Source organism: Chanodichthys erythropterus, chromosome 10 (genome assembly GCF_024489055.1).
Source record: "Chanodichthys erythropterus isolate Z2021 chromosome 10, ASM2448905v1, whole genome shotgun sequence".
Classification (NCBI taxonomy): Eukaryota; Metazoa; Chordata; class Actinopteri; order Cypriniformes; family Xenocyprididae; genus Chanodichthys; species Chanodichthys erythropterus.
The window spans coordinates 40,654,557-40,671,603 of record NC_090230.1 but is presented as its reverse complement, the minus strand read 5'-3'; the positions used below and the strand labels follow the sequence as shown (position 1 = coordinate 40,671,603).

The window sequence follows — 17,047 nt, the reverse complement described above, 5'->3', positions numbered from 1 at the left end:
ACGTTAATTAATAGTAATTAATAGTACATAATAGTGTTATCAAAACTACCGACTTTGGTACCAAGTCGCTACTGAAACTTTAAAAATGTGACATTAGTAGCATTTCCCCCTAGCATTTTGCCTGTTGAAGAGCGTCAAAGATGTCTATTTACAACATGTTTTTGAAGCGTTGATCATTGTAGCCAATAGGTTGTTTGCACATGACGTCACAGCAGCAGCGCGAATGAGTCTGGTGGGCAGGGAGTGATTTTTCTATATAGGAATCCTATCAAAAACTCAAAATTCGTATGTTTTGCGTCATATATGGTTGCTCAAATTGATAAAATCGAGAAGCCAGAAGGTGTTTATATCATTTACATAACTTTTACCATTTTTTATAACTTATATCATTTTTTACCTTTTAAAGTTGTCGCCTTTTAATAGCGTTTTGCGTCTGCTGATACTGAAATGAATATGGATACCTGCTTACCTTATTTGTTTTTGACTTGGTTAAATATCCACATTCTTCATGGTATCGTTTGCAGGGAAGAGAAGCTATTTTATCCCATTGAATGATAATTTGGTGTTTACGCTTAAGTTTTGTAGTATTCCGTTCACAATGTTGATCTGGTTACCATGAGAACAGTGTCACGCGCTGCTGCTTCAGCCATCATATGGTAGAAAATGTCCAAATAAATAAATGTTTAACAAGCTGACAGAAGTCGATTCAACAACAAAGACAACACTTTGAAAAACACTCAGCTATATGTGATTATTTTATTGAATGATAGGGAGTGGGTTAAATCAGTGACATTATTAGATTAGATATACGGCGTCTTCCCGTCACCTCAACTTGCTTCCCTTACTGTGTTTTTACACGTATAAAAGGCAACAATTGTATTACACCGTCAGGATTTTTCTTTGAAAGATGATGTGAGCTCCTGTTGCAATTCTCGATTCAGCATAATGACCGACAATGTCGACATTTTTCACAATTACGACAGAAAATCAAAATACTGCCCTAACTTCACTAGCAGAAAGGCAGCGAGATATAAACAAACCCAGACTAGATGGCAGGAAAGTCTTTCAATTCAGTGGAAAAGTCGCTCCTCTTCATAACATAAAGATCACGTCCAACATATGTTGTGATTTTCTGTTTATACTTTTCTAAACCAGCACAGAAAGCACTTTTCTCCATCTCTTCCATTCTAATTTTCACTGCTTGCCCTCCACTGGTATTTCGCGCATCACCAGAACCACGTGATTGCAAGCAACCTATTGAAAGCCTGAACACAATGGCCAATCAGAGGTGTTTAAGAATCCGTTCCACAGCGCTCAAAATGCTAGGGGTGCATGCTACTAACGTCACATTTTTTTAAGTTTCAGTAGCAAGTCAGTATTTTTGACAACACTAATAGTAAATGTGTTATTAGCCTATGCTAACTGATTGTCCTTGTTATTTTGCTGTTTCTCCCATAGACGGATCTCTCTGGCAACCCCAAGACAGCTCTTTAAATCATCTAACATGACTCAGAGGTGGCAGCGGAGGGAGATTTCAAATTTTGAGTATCTCATGTTCCTCAACACTATTGCAGGTACAATTGTTTTCTTTTCTGCAGAAATAAGTTTCCTACGATTGCAGCTAATAGTTTTATCACTATAAGCGATATAATGAATCTAATAGTGATATATGAGTTATATGCTCATACACAACACCCTGTTGATATTTGTTTGCAGGGAGGACCTATAATGATCTGAACCAGTATCCTGTCTTCCCCTGGGTCCTGACTAACTACGAGTCAGAGGACCTGGATCTTACCTTGCCTGGGAATTTCCGGGATCTCTCAAAGGTGTGCCACTCCTGTCTTTTACCATAACTAATTTAAAGCTACACAACTCACCCAGAATTTAGTATGAATTGTATTAAAATAGTTGAATCAAATTTGAATCAAATTTATAGTGATTTTTGGAGCCCACTGTTTGTTTTAGTCATTTTAATTTAATTGAATCAAATCTTATTAGTTTACTGACTCCAAACATTTAAATTCTACTGTACATAAAATAAATATAACACTTTAAATATAACAGCATACCCAACATACAGAGCCCTGAATCCAAAGTGAGCCATAGTTTGTTTGTTTGTTTGTTTTTTCTTCTTTTTTTGTCATTTGGTTAATATAATAACAGAATTCTCTCTTTCCTGTTAATGTAGCCAATTGGAGCCCTGAATCCAAAGCGAGCCGTGTTCTATGCCGAACGCTATGAGACATGGGAGGATGACGGAACTCCGCCCCATCATTACACATCACTCTACTCCACTGCGGCGTCCACTCTCTTCTGGCTCGTCAGGATAGTAAGTACTCATTATAGTCCATTTTTATTGTATTGTCTCTCATAACTTCAAAATCTTGATTGTACCCTAAACCCTAACCCACTTTTTCAATCGCGCAGGAACCATTCACCACATTTTTCTTGAATTGTAATAACAACAAGTTCGACCATCCCGACCGGACGTTTTCTGGCATCGCACGCTCTTGGCGAAGTTGCCAGAGGGACACGTCCGATGTTAGGGTGAGCTAAAGTTTGAGATAAAATGGTGCTGTAACTGATTGTATTTCTGTGCTATGAAGTCAACATGTTTGTTTGTATGACAGGAATTGATCCCTGAGTTCTACTACCTCCCTGAGATGTTTGTGAACAGCAGCGGATATGACCTGGGGTTGAGAGAGGACAGGACAACCGTGTGTGACGTGGAACTACCAGTCTGGGCCAAAAAACCAGAGGATTTTGTTCGCATTAACAGGATGGTGAGGGATGGAAAGATTATGAGTGTATTTAAGCACCTTTGTTTGGTCCACTTTAATGTGTTTTTTCAACTGCCATTAGGATAAATAGTCCAATTCAGCCAGTTTTCTCAAATGTGTCAAGAATCAGTCAGATGTGGCCAGTTCCCTGAATAGAGCCTCTCTAGTTTATAGAGAAAAGAAATAAACTTTGAAACTCGTGCAGCCTTTACAAGGCTAGTAATTTCTTTTCGAAGCCCTGATTGTTCCTCGTATTAACCCTGTTGTCCTCTGCCATGTCAGGCGCTGGAGAGTGAATTTGTGTCCTGTCAGTTGCACCAGTGGATCGATCTTATCTTCGGCTACAAGCAGAGAGGCCCGGAGGCCATTAGGGCTCTCAATGTTTTCCATTACCTGTCTTATGAGGGCTCCGTGAACTTGGACACCATCACCGACCCCCAGCTCAGAGAGGTAAGACCCCTCGTCTCAGAGGTCAGTGAGCATTGATTCAACTGAGGTTATTGATCTAGGAACTTGTTCTACTTGTGTGAATGACATTTAGCTGTTGTTGATGAGTTTCTATCAGACATTGACCTAAAGTGCATGAAGTACTTGAATTTGAAATTTAAGTGATTTCAACAGAAAGCCATTGAAAACAGCCATATGAAAGAGGTACTTTAAAAGTGCTTGAATTATTGAAATACAATATATATGAACTTATTGTTTAATTAAAAAAAAAAAAAAACACACATTCAATCTTTTCACGCAAAATTAACTCTGAGATAGAGACATTTAGCATGGCTATGACATTGATATTAAGTATATGATGAGTTATTTTATTTTTCAGTTGCGCATTATAAGGTATTGTTCAAAGTTAAAATAATTAACTTGTTTACATCCTTGCTTCCTTCTAGAATAAATTTAAAGGTGCCCTAGAATCAGAATTTGAATTTACCTTGGCATAGTTAAATAACAAGAGTTCAGTACATGGAAAAGACATACATTGAGTTTCAAACCCCATTGCTTCCTCCTTCTTATGTAAATCTCATTTGTTTAAAAGACTTCCAGAAAACACGCGGATCTCAACATAACACCGACTGTTATGTAACAGTAGGGATCATTAATATGTATGACCCCAATATTTGCATATATGCCAGCCCATGTTCAAGGCATTAGATAAGGAAAGGCAGTTTTAACATCTGGATCTGTGCACAGACAAGGTAAGCAAGAACGACAGCGAAAAATGTCAGATGGAGCAATAATAACAGTGTAGCATTAGCCGTTAGCCACAGAGCATAGCCTCAAACTCATACAGAATCAAACGTAAACATCAAAATAAATACTTTACTCACATAATTTGAAGCATGCATACAGCATTCATGATGAACATCTTGTAAAGATCCATTTGAGGGTTATATTAGCTGTGTGAACTTTGTAAATGCACTGTATTATAGTCGAGAGCTCATGTGGCAGGGAGCAGGCGAATTAAAGGGGCGGCGCGCTGCCAAAATCAGTGTAGTTAATGATGCCCCAAAATAGGCAGTTAAAAAAATGTATTAAAAAAATCTATGGGGTATTTTGAGCTGAAACTTCAGACACATTCAGGTGACACCTTAGACTTATATTACATCTTGTGAAAAAGCATTCTTGGGCACCTTTAATGAAAATCTACTAACTTACTCTTAAAGTCAGTCCCTTGCTGCCACCTACTGGCCTAACGATGTAACCTGCATTAAAGTCGTCGATAATAAATCTCCATCATTGAAGGTATATTTCATCCAAAAATCAAAATTCTGTTATCATTTACTCACCGTCAAGTTGTTCCAAACCTGTATACATTTCTTTGTTCTGCTGAACACAAAGGAATATATTTGGAAGAATGTTTGTAACCAAGCAGATCTCGCAACTGCAACTATTCAATAGTAATAATTATTATTCTTAAAATGCTTAATGTCATTGACAAAATTCTTAATGGTAATAGTTAATTTATTTTTTAACACCTCAAAAAGTCTAATAATTTATTAAACAATTCATATAAAATTAAAATATTATTTTGTTATTAAACATTACTGTTATTAAACAAATTAAAATATTGAACTAATTTACCTGTGAACACCATTGTTTCCTGTTTAACACAATAGTGCAGTGCTGATATTAGAACCAATAGAATATTAGTAAAAAAGATCAATCATGATCATCAGTCTTTAATGGTGTCCCTGTCAATGTCCTTCTCTCCTCTGTCCAAAATGAGTGAATATGCATTTCATTTCTAAACGCAGCATGCTGACAGCAGTGCTCTACTTGTTTTTCCATGTCTGTCTGATGCGAGGCAGCTCAACTAAAGACTTAACAGCTTGTTTTGTCTCTTTTGTCATCTCTGTAGACCATGGAGGCTCAAATTCAATCATTTGGACAGGCTCCATCACAGCTGTTAATAGAGCCTCACCCTCCACGCAGCTCCGCCATGCACCTGGTGAGACTTTTTTCATAGTCTTTTTTGAGACAGCTCTTTTATTGAGATCTATATTACATCTCTTCTATCATGATTTGTCTTTATTACATACCTTTTATGTAGATCAGTATTACACTGTGTGCGATGCACCAAATTTGTATGGCCTCATAAATGCGAAATGCTGCCAAGAAGCGACTAAATCACTAGCAGGTAGTACATAAAATTCAGATTATCGCACAGTAGATGTGGTTAGGACACGGATTTACACCGAGCAAGGCTGTCTAGGGTTGGATGTTATACACATCATCACCCAAACTCCTCCCCTTCCTGACAGTCCAAACCAACCCAAAACTGATCCTGAACTATATCCTTACCCACAATCCTGCCCTGTGATTTTCACCTTGTTTGCTCCATTGTAACTTACCTTTCTAATTCCCTGTCCCTTCCTCTCTCCTTTTACTTCCCTGTTTTTCCTCTTCTTCTTCTTCCTTCCTTCCTGTTCCTGCTCCTCTTTCTCTCTTCTGCTCATCAGTGTTTCCTTCCTCAGAGTCCTCTGATGTTCAAGGACCAGATGCAGCAAGATGTAATCATGGTGCTAAAATTCCCCTCCAACTCTCCCGTCACGCACGTGGCGGCCAACACGCTGCCTCACCTCAGCATTCCTGCTGCGGTCACGGTCACATGCAGCCGGCTGTTCGCCGTCAACCGCTGGCACAACACAGTCGGTGAGCCACAGTGTAACAGTTCATCTGAGGATCTTTATTATTGTTCTGAGCTGGTTTTTTCACAAGATTAATTGTATGTTTTGTCCAGGTCTCAGAGGTGCTCCGGGATATTCTTTAGAACAGGCTCATCACCTCCCTATTGAGATGGACTCTCTGATTGGTGAGTTTCTCAGATCATGTGTCCATGTGTTTTTACTTTTTACATCACTACGGACAGTTCTGAAATAGTTGATAGACAGATGAAGCTTGTTTGCGTCTTTAAACCAAAGACTTTAGATATACAGTGATGGTATACTCATATTATGAATGGGAGAAAGTGCAATGTGCATTATGGCAGAATAAGTCCTCTCTTCTAAGTAAAAGAATGACGTCACTGCAGCTGCTGTTAGAAGCTCTGGTTCCTGAGACACATGCTTAGGACTACACAAGCGCATTGGCTCATCCAACCTGAAATATATGCTTTTTAACATACAGTTGCAAGAATAAGTATGTGAACCACTTGCAGAATCTGTGGAAATGTGAGACAAAATTTTAACAAAATAAGAGAGATCATACAAAATGCATGTTATTTTTTATTTAGTACTGTCCTGAGTAAGATATTTTACATAAAAGGTGTTTACATATAATCCATAAGACGAAAAAAAAATAGCTGAATTTATTAAAATGACCCAGTTCAAAAGTTTGTGAACCATTGATTCTTAATACTGCGTTTCATTACCTGGATGATTTACGACTGTTTTTTTTTTGTTTTGTGATGGTTCTTCATGAGTCCCTTGTTTATTCTGAGCAGTTAAACTGAGCTCTGTCCTTCAGAAAAAATCTCCAGGTCCCACATTCTTCAGTTTTCTACCATCTTTTGCATATTTGAACCTTTTACAACAGTGACTGAAGGATTTTGAGATCCATCTTTTCACATGGGGACTCAAACACAACTATTATAAAAGGTTCAAACATTCACTGATGCTCCAGAAGGAAACACGATGCATTAAGAGTCGGGGGGGAAAACTGAAGAATCTGCAGGACCTGGAGATTTTTTCTGAAGAACAGAGCTCAGTTTAACTGCTCAGGACAAACAAGGTACTTATGAACAACCATCACAAAACAAAAAAACAGTCGTGGATCATCAGGTGACCACACACAGTATTGAGAATAAATGGTTCACATACTTATGAATGGGGTTATTTTAATAAATTCAGCTATTTTTGTCTTGTGGATTATATGTAAACATCTTTTATGTAAAATATCTTATTCAGGACAGTACTAAATAAAAAATAACATGCATTTTGTATAATCTCCCTTATTTTGTTAAAATTATTAACATTTTCACAGATTCTGCAAGTGGTTCACATTCTTGCAACTGTAAGTAACAACATTTGTGGAACACTTCGTCTCAGACTTTTTTGCCTGTTTGAAATATGTAGTTTAAATCTGAGTGTGTCAAGCAGTTTTTGAGATTTGAGAATTTCCCCATTCAAATAGATGGGACTTGCCCAAAATAGCTGGCGAGTGAACAGACTTTCCTTGAAAGTGACTTTGCTTTAAACTCAAAACAGACTTTTTTTTTCAATATTCACACCTGGCCTGTGTTTTCTTTCCCAGCCAATAACTCTGGCATTAGTAAAAGGCAGATCACAGATTTGGTGGATCAAAGCATCCAGATCAACACGCACTGCTTTGTGGTGACAGCTGACAACCGCTACATCCTGGCGTGTGGTTTCTGGGACAAGAGTTTCCGTGTTTACTCCACCGAAACAGGTGCGTGTGTCTTTTGTGATTTTGTATGTCAAGTAACACATATAAAATGCTTTCACTCTTTGTGCTGACCTGATCACTCCTCATTCAGGGAAGCTGACTCAGATCGTGTTTGGCCACTGGGATGTGGTGACTTGTCTTGCGCGATCTGAGTCCTACATTGGGGGGGATTGTTACATCGTCTCCGGCTCACGAGACGCAACCCTTCTGCTGTGGTACTGGAGCGGACGACACCACATCATCGGAGACAATCCCAACAACAGTGAGCACAATGCTTTTAACCAAATGAGCCAGTGCACATGAGCATTGATTTGATTAACACAAATCCATGTTCACCAAGGCAGCATTTGATCAAAAATACAATAAAAACAGTAATATACTAAAATATTCTTATGATTTAAAATAACTTTATTTTCATATCATTTTAAATTTGATTTATAAAGTAGTGTATATGATTTCACGTACATATGACATATTTTAATATTTATTTGACTTCTAAAGTTCTTTCTAAATATATGAACAAACATGTTTAATTTTTTCTCCTCATTATTCCTTTTTTTGTTGCATACTTGCATACCTTCTTTATCTCATCCACAGTTAATGAGTTTTAATTATGTGGCTCTTAATAGAGATTTTTAAGATAGCCTGACCTTCTGTTGTTTTGTAGGTGATTATCCAGCACCTAGAGCGGTTCTGACAGGCCATGACCATGAGGTGGTGTGTGTGTCAGTGTGTGCTGAACTGGGACTCGTCATCAGTGGGGCCAAAGGTCAGTCTGAATATTAGCTTATCTGAAATGAGCTATTTTCAGACTAGTATTGGTTTGCAAGAGAATTTTATATATATATATATATATATATATATATATATATATATATATAATATATATATATATAAACACATTAGTTTATATTAATTGTTAACATGAGGGATAAGAAAGCTGCAAACGGTTTTAATATATTTCCAAAATGAATGTACAAATGATTTGGACCTCTTAATAGGAGGATTAAAATGTTATGTATTGTAAGAGGTCTTTCATGACGTTCCATATGTAATGTGAATTTGATAGGTGCTTGATATAAAATAAATGGTGCTTGAAAAAGTCCTTGAAAGTCCTTGAATCTGGTGTTCATGAAAGAGTGGGAACCCTGATGATAACTTCAAACTCTTTGCAATTTTTCTCTGAGAAACTCCTTTCTTATATTGCTCCACTATTTTTTGCCACAGCATTGGGGGAATTGATGATCCTCTGCCCATCTTGACTTCTGAGAGACACTGCCACTCTGAGAGGCTCTATTTATACCCAATCATGTTGCCAATTGACCTAATAAGTTGCAAATTGATCCTCCAGCTGTTCCTTATATGTACATTTAACTTTTCTGGCCTCTTATTGATACCTGTCCCAACTTTTTTGGAATGTGTAGCTCTCATGAAATCCAAAATGAGCCAATATTTTGCATGACATTTCAAAATGTCTCTATCTTTTCGTATATGTTATATGTTATCTATATTCTATTGTGAATACAATATAAGTTTATGAAATTTGTAAATTATTGCATTCCTTTTTTATTCACAATTTGTACAGTGTCCCAACTTTTTTGGAATCTGCTTTGTACATCTTAAATGTCTGAGTTTGCTGTCTAATGACAGAATTGACAGTTCTTGATGTTTTGTTTTACAGAGGGGCCATGTTTGGTGCACACCATCACAGGAGATTTACTGCGGGCCCTCGAGGGCCCCGAAAACTGCCTCCAGCCCCGCCTGATCTCTGTGTCCAGTGAGGGCCACTGTATCATCTACTATGAGAGAGGACACTTCTGTAACTTCAGCATTAATGGAAAACTCCTGGCACAGATGGAGATCAATGACTCCACACGTGTAAGAGGAGACATACAGTACATGTTTAAACAGAAAAAAATACATTCATGCAAAACAGTCTCTATATTTATCTTAACTTCATTTTCCCCCAGGCCATTCTGTTGAGCAGTGACGGTCAGAACTTGGTAACAGGAGGTGATAACGGTGTTGTTGAAGTCTGGCAGGCCTGTGACTTTAAGCAGCTGTATATTTACCCCGGATGTGATGCAGGCATCAGGGCTATGGACCTATCCCATGACCAGAGGTGAGCACACCTGTACTAAAATGAATGCCAGGATGACAACATTCAAATGTTTCATGATCTATACAGTGCACAGCATAAATGAGTACACTCCCTCTGAAACTTCTGCAATTGCTCAATTACTTAGAAGACATGTTAGGGTTCTTTAGAGATATAATGTTCCAGCAAGTCTGCTTAATCAATTACCAAAGAAGCATGTCAAAATTATTCAGGAAAATAACATTTTATCACCTCGATAAGAAAATCTTGTGTAGCAGAAATGAGTACACCCTCCTAAAAGTTACTAAATAAAACGAAATAAAAAATTTCTGGTGTAAGTTTAAGGCAATGTTTGATCAACAGGTAAGTAAGCCTGAACCAAAACATTTAAAGAGAAGTAATTTCTTGACAATTAAAAGTGTTATATAGCCCACTGAATCATTCTCAGACTTAATGCTGACAACAATGGAAGCACTTGGGAGAGAACTGTCAGGAAAAAAGAGGATTACCAAATCATTGTTTTAAGTGTGAAAATATAGCAGAAGTAACACAGAAATTCAAAAACAATGGACTTGTGACAAGGCCCCTGAAATAATCAGGCCTTCATTTTAAGCTTTCATTTAGTGATGAGGGATTTTTTTTTTTTTTTTTTTTTTTTGCTAGACAAAGAGCAGGAGAAATACCAAGCGAGTGTCTCAGAGCCAGCAAAAGCTATGAAAAGAGTGACTGTTTATCTCACAGAGTAAGATGCAGAAATGACATGCACGGTTGTTGTTCTCACTGGAACTACCTACTGTAGCCAAAGCACAATAAAGTCAGTTAGCCATTTCCAAAGCCCATATTTACAAAATATAGATTCTGGGAATCAATACTCTGGTCTCATGAGACCAAATCAATCATTTTGTATCTAACAGCATCCAAAATGTTATGGTGTTGCTAGAGGAGGAGTACAGTGAGAAGTGCCTGGTTCCCACAGTAAAGTTCAGTGGTAGTAAATGTATGAGTGCTGAAGGTGTGAGGGAGTTGTGCTTTATCAATGCTGTCATGAATTCACACACCACCGTGTAATTTAATACACAAACTTGAAACAGAAGATGTTACCCTTTCCTCATTCCTTGCATTGTTGGGCATTTTTTCAACATGACATTGAGGATATGCATTTTCCCAAGGTGAAAATCCTTCTGCGGACATGTATTGCACTCAATCTTAACACTCTTGAGCACCTGTGGGGGATTCTGTAGAGACGAGTAGATCAACACTCCCCATTAAAGATCAGGGCATTTAAGGAGCTCATCATCCAGGAGTTAAACAGGACAGATGTGACAATTTGTCATGAACTTGTACACTCTGTGTCAAGAAGGGTCAGAGCATTAGATTCAAAATTATGGAGGGCATAGTAAGTACTAGAATATTATACATTTGTTGAATTAATAGGGTGTACTCATTTCTGCAATCCTTAATTTAAACTAAATTGGCTAATTTGCTGTTAATGACATATATTTCTCAGTTTTTATTATGTATTTGTTTAATACATTTTAGTTTTGCCATCTCTCCTTGAATTGTGTTAGTGATCATAAAGAAAATACAACTTTTGTATTTGTTCAGAGGAGGTGTACTCATTTATGCTGTGCACTGTACATATGCACATAATATATTGTGTGTATAATGCATGTATGCTGAGTACATACACACACTAATGATTTAATGATAAATATATGCATGATATAATCTATTTATGTATGTATGTTATGTAAATTTATAATTTTTTAAATGATTGTATTTTTTATATATTTGCAGGACTTTGATCACCGGGATGGCGTCGGGCAGCATTGTGGCGTTTAACATTGATTTCAATCGATGGCACTACGAACATCAGAACAGATACTGAGACAGAACAGAGAGACAGAGACAGGAGGAGAGAGGGACCTTGTTTAGGGCTCGCAGATGAAGCAGTGAGAAAGGTCGAGTTGATTTCCTGCTAGACAGTTGATGGTGTCCCTGTAAGTTCAGGGTGGAGTTAAACCCAGATGAAAACAAGACATATCTCTAACGTTACTTAGACCTTTAGGGTTGTCCTTCACTCCCCACATACTATGATGAGTTGCCTAAAGTCCTTTTGTCTGCAAAGATCTTCGTAAAGGATCGAAGCCAGGAGGACAGCAGGACTGGATGGACTGTACCGCAGTTCCCTGCAGAAGAGGCTTTGAGATAAACCACCAACAAAACAGTTTTTTTGGGAGGGTTGAGGGAGGGAGGGGTTCTGGGATGAGATTAAGACGCAGCGGTGAACTTAATCTTTGTAAATACAAACTGCAACAGCGCAGTTCCTCACAGCAAGGGGATAAAAATCATACTTCCCGCTTGCTCTCTATTACGGAAGATCCCATCACCTTTAATTTATTAATGACTTGCTGTAAGATATTGTGTAGCTCCAACGAAATGATGATGAAGGCCTGCCGATTCACAGGGAGGAAGTGAACTGATCTGACAGGAAACAAGCTTCTCTTTCCTCTTTGTATATTTGGTAATTGTTTTGTCATATATGTAAATATTGTGATGGTTAGGAAAGCCAGGCATGTAAGCGGGCCATAAAAAGAAAATAAAGAGGAGAAAAAGCAACAAAAAAAGAAACCCTCCCTCACTCACACGTTTCATTATTTATGAGAGAAAAAAAAAATATTAATGTTAAAGTTTTTGTATCAGACACTTTGCACCGATAACTTCCCATAATTTATCAATGTATAAGGATTTTTTTTTTTTTTTTTTTTGGGTTTATTTTTTTGGTTTCCTACCATATTTAGGCCCATTCTCCATTATATAATTTGTGCATTGATGTTTGTTGTATTTAAATAATATTATAATCATATGTGATGATTACGTTGTACAACCACAGCCACAGTAAGCAATATCCTTGTAGCCAAGAGTGACTGCAGAAACGCAGTTTAACACGTGGATTAAGATATTTGAGATCCGCATACACGCATTCTGAGACATTTTTTTTCATCCCCCTCTTTAAAAAGTGTGAGAGAAAAGAGTGAGAAGAATATTTTTTCAATCAGCAACACTATGATACTGAAATATAGTCGTTTTATTACAGAGGTGCAATTACTAGTCCGCTGGAAGCTTAAACGGAGTTCCGAAATGAAAAATGAATAAATTATGCAAATAATTTGTTGATCTGCCTCGTCATTGGCCATTGGATGTGAATATAGATGAGACAGTGGTGCATACATAACATGCAGGTCTGTCTCTGTGTAGGTGAGTGGTCAGTACTGTATATTTGATTTGATTTGTACATTTGCTAAATATCATTTGTTCATTTATTTTGCAAGATGTATCTGATCATGATGATTGCATATAATTTTAATTTATTATTTTATCTTATTTGTCTGCATCGTTTGTGGAGAGGAGAGGAATAGTTTATTGGCAGGAAGTAAATCATGGATGATTTATTCAGATTCCGATGTAATTTTTAAATTCAGTCCCCACCTGCTGTTTCATGCATTTGCTGCAACTTGAATAAGCCAGAATCTCACAGGTGTCTCAAAATGTTTAAATATTAATTCATGCCAATATATAGATCAATAACTGTAAAATAAAATTGTTTCCTTTTTGTCGTATTTACAATAAAACAAGCCAAAACATCTTTTTGAGGTATTTGTGTTTTTACTTCTTAAACAACTTGTGTCAGCAGTCTTGATTTCAACAGGTACTGTTGCTTTTTTATGATCTACGCGTTCAAACCGCTTCACAATAGCTTACTGTGAAACCATTTTGAATCGATTTCAGTTTTGTCCGAAAGGAATACATTCATGTTAATGGCATTTAGTGATATCAATTACAGTTTAATGAAAATACCTGCTGTTGTTTTGGGTTGCTTACACAGCTTTGCAGACATCAGAACTCAAACTAAGTTTTTGCAAATTTAAACTACATTTACAAATATTTATTTGGTCCAATATATTTTATTGGTTAATCTTTTACAATCCAGCATGTTGTGACTGTGGCTTGCAAAAACGTCACAGCTAAGAATTTTTGGTTCCCAGAACTTAGTTTTTATGGTTTGTTTTTGGTTAGCCAGGAAAGTTTTCTTAACGTTCCCAGAAAGTTTTTTGGTTCCAAGAACGTTATTCTAATGTGAATCTAACATTCTCATAACGTTAATATGTTTCCAGAACGTTAGTTTTTGGTTTGTATAACGTCATGCTAACGTGCATCTAACATTCTAATAATGTGCATATAACGTTTCCAGAATGTTAGTATTTGGTTCCCAGAACGTTATCCTAACATGAATCTAACGTTCTCATAACGTTAATATAATGAACTGGATCTGTATGGTCACCTATACCCTGCTAGAAACTACGTTCCCAGAACATTCTCAGAATGTCCCCACTGGTGTTAAGGACGTTATCTACTAACATTCCCAGTACGTTCAGAGAGGGTCACGATGTGGAGTTCTTTTAAGGTTTGGGGGACGTTATTTGGTGGACCTTCAGGGAACATTCAAGACGTTCTCTGAACATTTAGGGAACCATATTTTATTTGAAAATGTTCTCAGAACGTCCCTGCTGCCCTTGTCAAAAAATTGAATTGAAAATTAGAGCTAAATTGACTAACAAAAGTGGCTGTTCAAACAAAAACTATTTTTTCTTAAATGTTTTACAAAAAAAAAAAGCTCTTTACAGATAATTCCTGGATTAATATTATAAAACCTTTTCTTTAAAATGCAAATCTTTTGCAGTAAGTCCGTTGCTGTTTTGACTGTACGTTTTCTCCAGTGTTTGTAACTGTGTGTTTCTAAAGCACATTTGCTACTAAGAAAGTTTTGAGAAGAAAAAAAACTGATCAAATGGATTTGGTTTGTTGTTGTTGATAATTTTATTGTCATAAAGTGGCTTTATTCACTGAGCTCTGAATGTTGAAGTCTTTTCATTGTGTTGTAATCCTATGATAATGCATAAAATCTTGCTTTGATATTTTGAAAGTTTTTCATTCCGCAGAAATGATTCTGAGAGGATCATGCAGACTCACACAGGCATTAAGATTTAGCGTATGGATCTCAACAATGGTAACAACATTTTCAGATAAACAGATTAACTTTGATCGGCAGCTTCCCGGACAGGGTTTAAATTAAACCAGGATAGGCCTCGATCCAGAATAGTTAATCGTGGTTTCGGGCTTTCTGAAACAGTACAGATTACTAAAACCTGGACTATGGAGTCTTGAATTAAAATAAACCAGACTGATTTAAAACCAACTGTGCAAATCTGAATTAGCATGAGAGAGGTTGCCTGTAAAACATGGAATGAACCAAGAAAAGCTTAAAATTGCATGGAACTGAGAAGCAAATCCATGGAAAACAATGGCAGCAAAAAACACTCTAATATAAAAAGTAACCTAAAAAAAGAGATGTTTATTTTAAAGCAAGCAAAATACCTCAGCTATGAAAAAAAAAAAGAAACACCAGGAAAACTGTTTGTAATGAATTATTTTTAAATAGATGAATTACATATATATAATAATCATATGATTGATATTTTTAATTTGTTCTTTACATAACATCAAACTAAACATAGTCTTACACACATAACAATCCGAATTGAATGTCTAGAAGTGATAGTGGTTTGATATAAAAATTGCAATTTTTGTTAGCAGGTCCTCAACCCAAGCACATGCTCTACACTTCACTACAACGGTAATTTCCAAAAAAACTCCTATATGGGGAGGCTGCAGACCTGGAGCCGGTAGATATACGCCCCAAGCAGTTTTACGCCCCAAGCAGTTTTACGCCCCTGTTATAACTCATGCGTCCAGTAGGGGGAGAAGGAAATACGGCGAATAACACTATATGGGGAGGCTGCAGACCTATGACCTACTGTAAAATGTATTATTTATCTTTATTTATAAACTGTTTTTATATACAGGAGACTGACAGACATATGATGTTGTGAATTTATATTAAGCTACATTTAGATATTAACCATATTTAGGCCATTAGACATATAGTACTGTGTAATCATATGGATCCTAAATGAAATATCTGCTGTACAATTCACAATTGGTTGTCATACAGCTACATGTCCTACATAGCATTTTATGAAGACAAACACAATTTAACCCTTTTTTTTAAATTCCAAGGGTCATTTAAAAGAAAGAGACAATATTGTTGTTCACAAAAAAAATATTTATTAACACCATGACTTTTATTTCTTAACAGCATGACTCCTGTAGATGACTCTCCTATGGCTTGCCACTCTTCTCGAATTGTTTTTTTTATCCTGCTGTCAAAGTGCTCCCGCTCACTGATAAAAATAAATAAAAAAGCAAAAGTTGCATAGTGGTAGAAACAATGGTTCATAAATAATGACAGGATGTCATGTTTCAACATTTTTTTTCCTTTGTAGGATCCTTACAGTACCTTGCGTCAATGACAGGTCCTCACAGGAATTTCTCCTCAGCCTCCAAGATGGACACATGTCCACAACAGCAAGAGCACAGATGATGGACTACCAGAGAAAGAATTGAGATTTATCACAGCCCAAATAAGCCAAGCATCATTTTGCATGTTTATTTATTTTTATTTTTATTTTTTACAACAAAATCGAAAGTGCCTTTCCTATATAACAGTTTTTTACAACCACTTTGTTACTATTTTCAGAACCTTGATGTCATTTTTCACAACTCTAGACACAAAACTCATTTTTCAAAACTCTAACCCTTTTCTCAATTGCTTGGATACAATACACATAAAACTTCATAGAACAATCATTTGTTCATTCAACAAAAGTCACCTGTTCAATATGACACAACTTAACATCAAAGTACTGCTATTTCAAAAGGCAATTCACACATTACACTTCAAATGAGTGTCTATTCATTTCCTTACAATGATCTAACTATCAATTGATAGGAAAATAGACACTGTGTCCATGGCCCCACATACTGTACCACCTTTTCAGACTATTTACAGTATTGACAGTACTGCACTGTATAGATGCAGGCCCTTGTAATGGATGACGCCTGCAATGACATCACAGCAGACCAGTGTCAGGCCTGGATTTGCCATGCCCGAAGGTTTTTTCCCAGATGTTTGGCTAATGAAAACATCCATTGCGATGTAGATGAGAACCTGTGGCCAAATCCACAACACAGAGTTGATGACAATGTAGAAGTACAGTAATCACTCCTGTTTTGTTTCTTACAGTACAAGCAAACAAGTTGAGGGACACTGCATTTGATGTTTTACAGCACTGTCTTT

The 17,047-nt window shown here is 36.8% G+C and overlaps 1 protein-coding gene across 1 annotated transcript in view; it reads left to right on the top strand.

The window, feature by feature from the left end:
• Positions 1 to 13,416, top strand: part of nbeaa (neurobeachin a) — a 157,800-nt gene extending 144,384 nt beyond the window's left edge. The window contains exons 45-59 of the mRNA XM_067397734.1: positions 1,459 to 1,574; positions 1,717 to 1,829; positions 2,192 to 2,332; positions 2,431 to 2,550; positions 2,634 to 2,786; positions 3,066 to 3,233; positions 5,146 to 5,235; positions 5,747 to 5,939; positions 6,028 to 6,099; positions 7,539 to 7,694; positions 7,783 to 7,953; positions 8,359 to 8,460; positions 9,373 to 9,569; positions 9,662 to 9,813; positions 11,587 to 13,416. Of these exons, the coding sequence (XP_067253835.1) occupies positions 1,459 to 1,574; positions 1,717 to 1,829; positions 2,192 to 2,332; positions 2,431 to 2,550; positions 2,634 to 2,786; positions 3,066 to 3,233; positions 5,146 to 5,235; positions 5,747 to 5,939; positions 6,028 to 6,099; positions 7,539 to 7,694; positions 7,783 to 7,953; positions 8,359 to 8,460; positions 9,373 to 9,569; positions 9,662 to 9,813; positions 11,587 to 11,677 (2,035 nt within the window). The 3' untranslated portion in view covers positions 11,678 to 13,416. The remainder of the gene's footprint in view (positions 1 to 1,458; positions 1,575 to 1,716; positions 1,830 to 2,191; positions 2,333 to 2,430; positions 2,551 to 2,633; positions 2,787 to 3,065; positions 3,234 to 5,145; positions 5,236 to 5,746; positions 5,940 to 6,027; positions 6,100 to 7,538; positions 7,695 to 7,782; positions 7,954 to 8,358; positions 8,461 to 9,372; positions 9,570 to 9,661; positions 9,814 to 11,586) is intronic.
• The last annotated feature ends 3,631 nt before the right edge of the window (positions 13,417 to 17,047 follow it).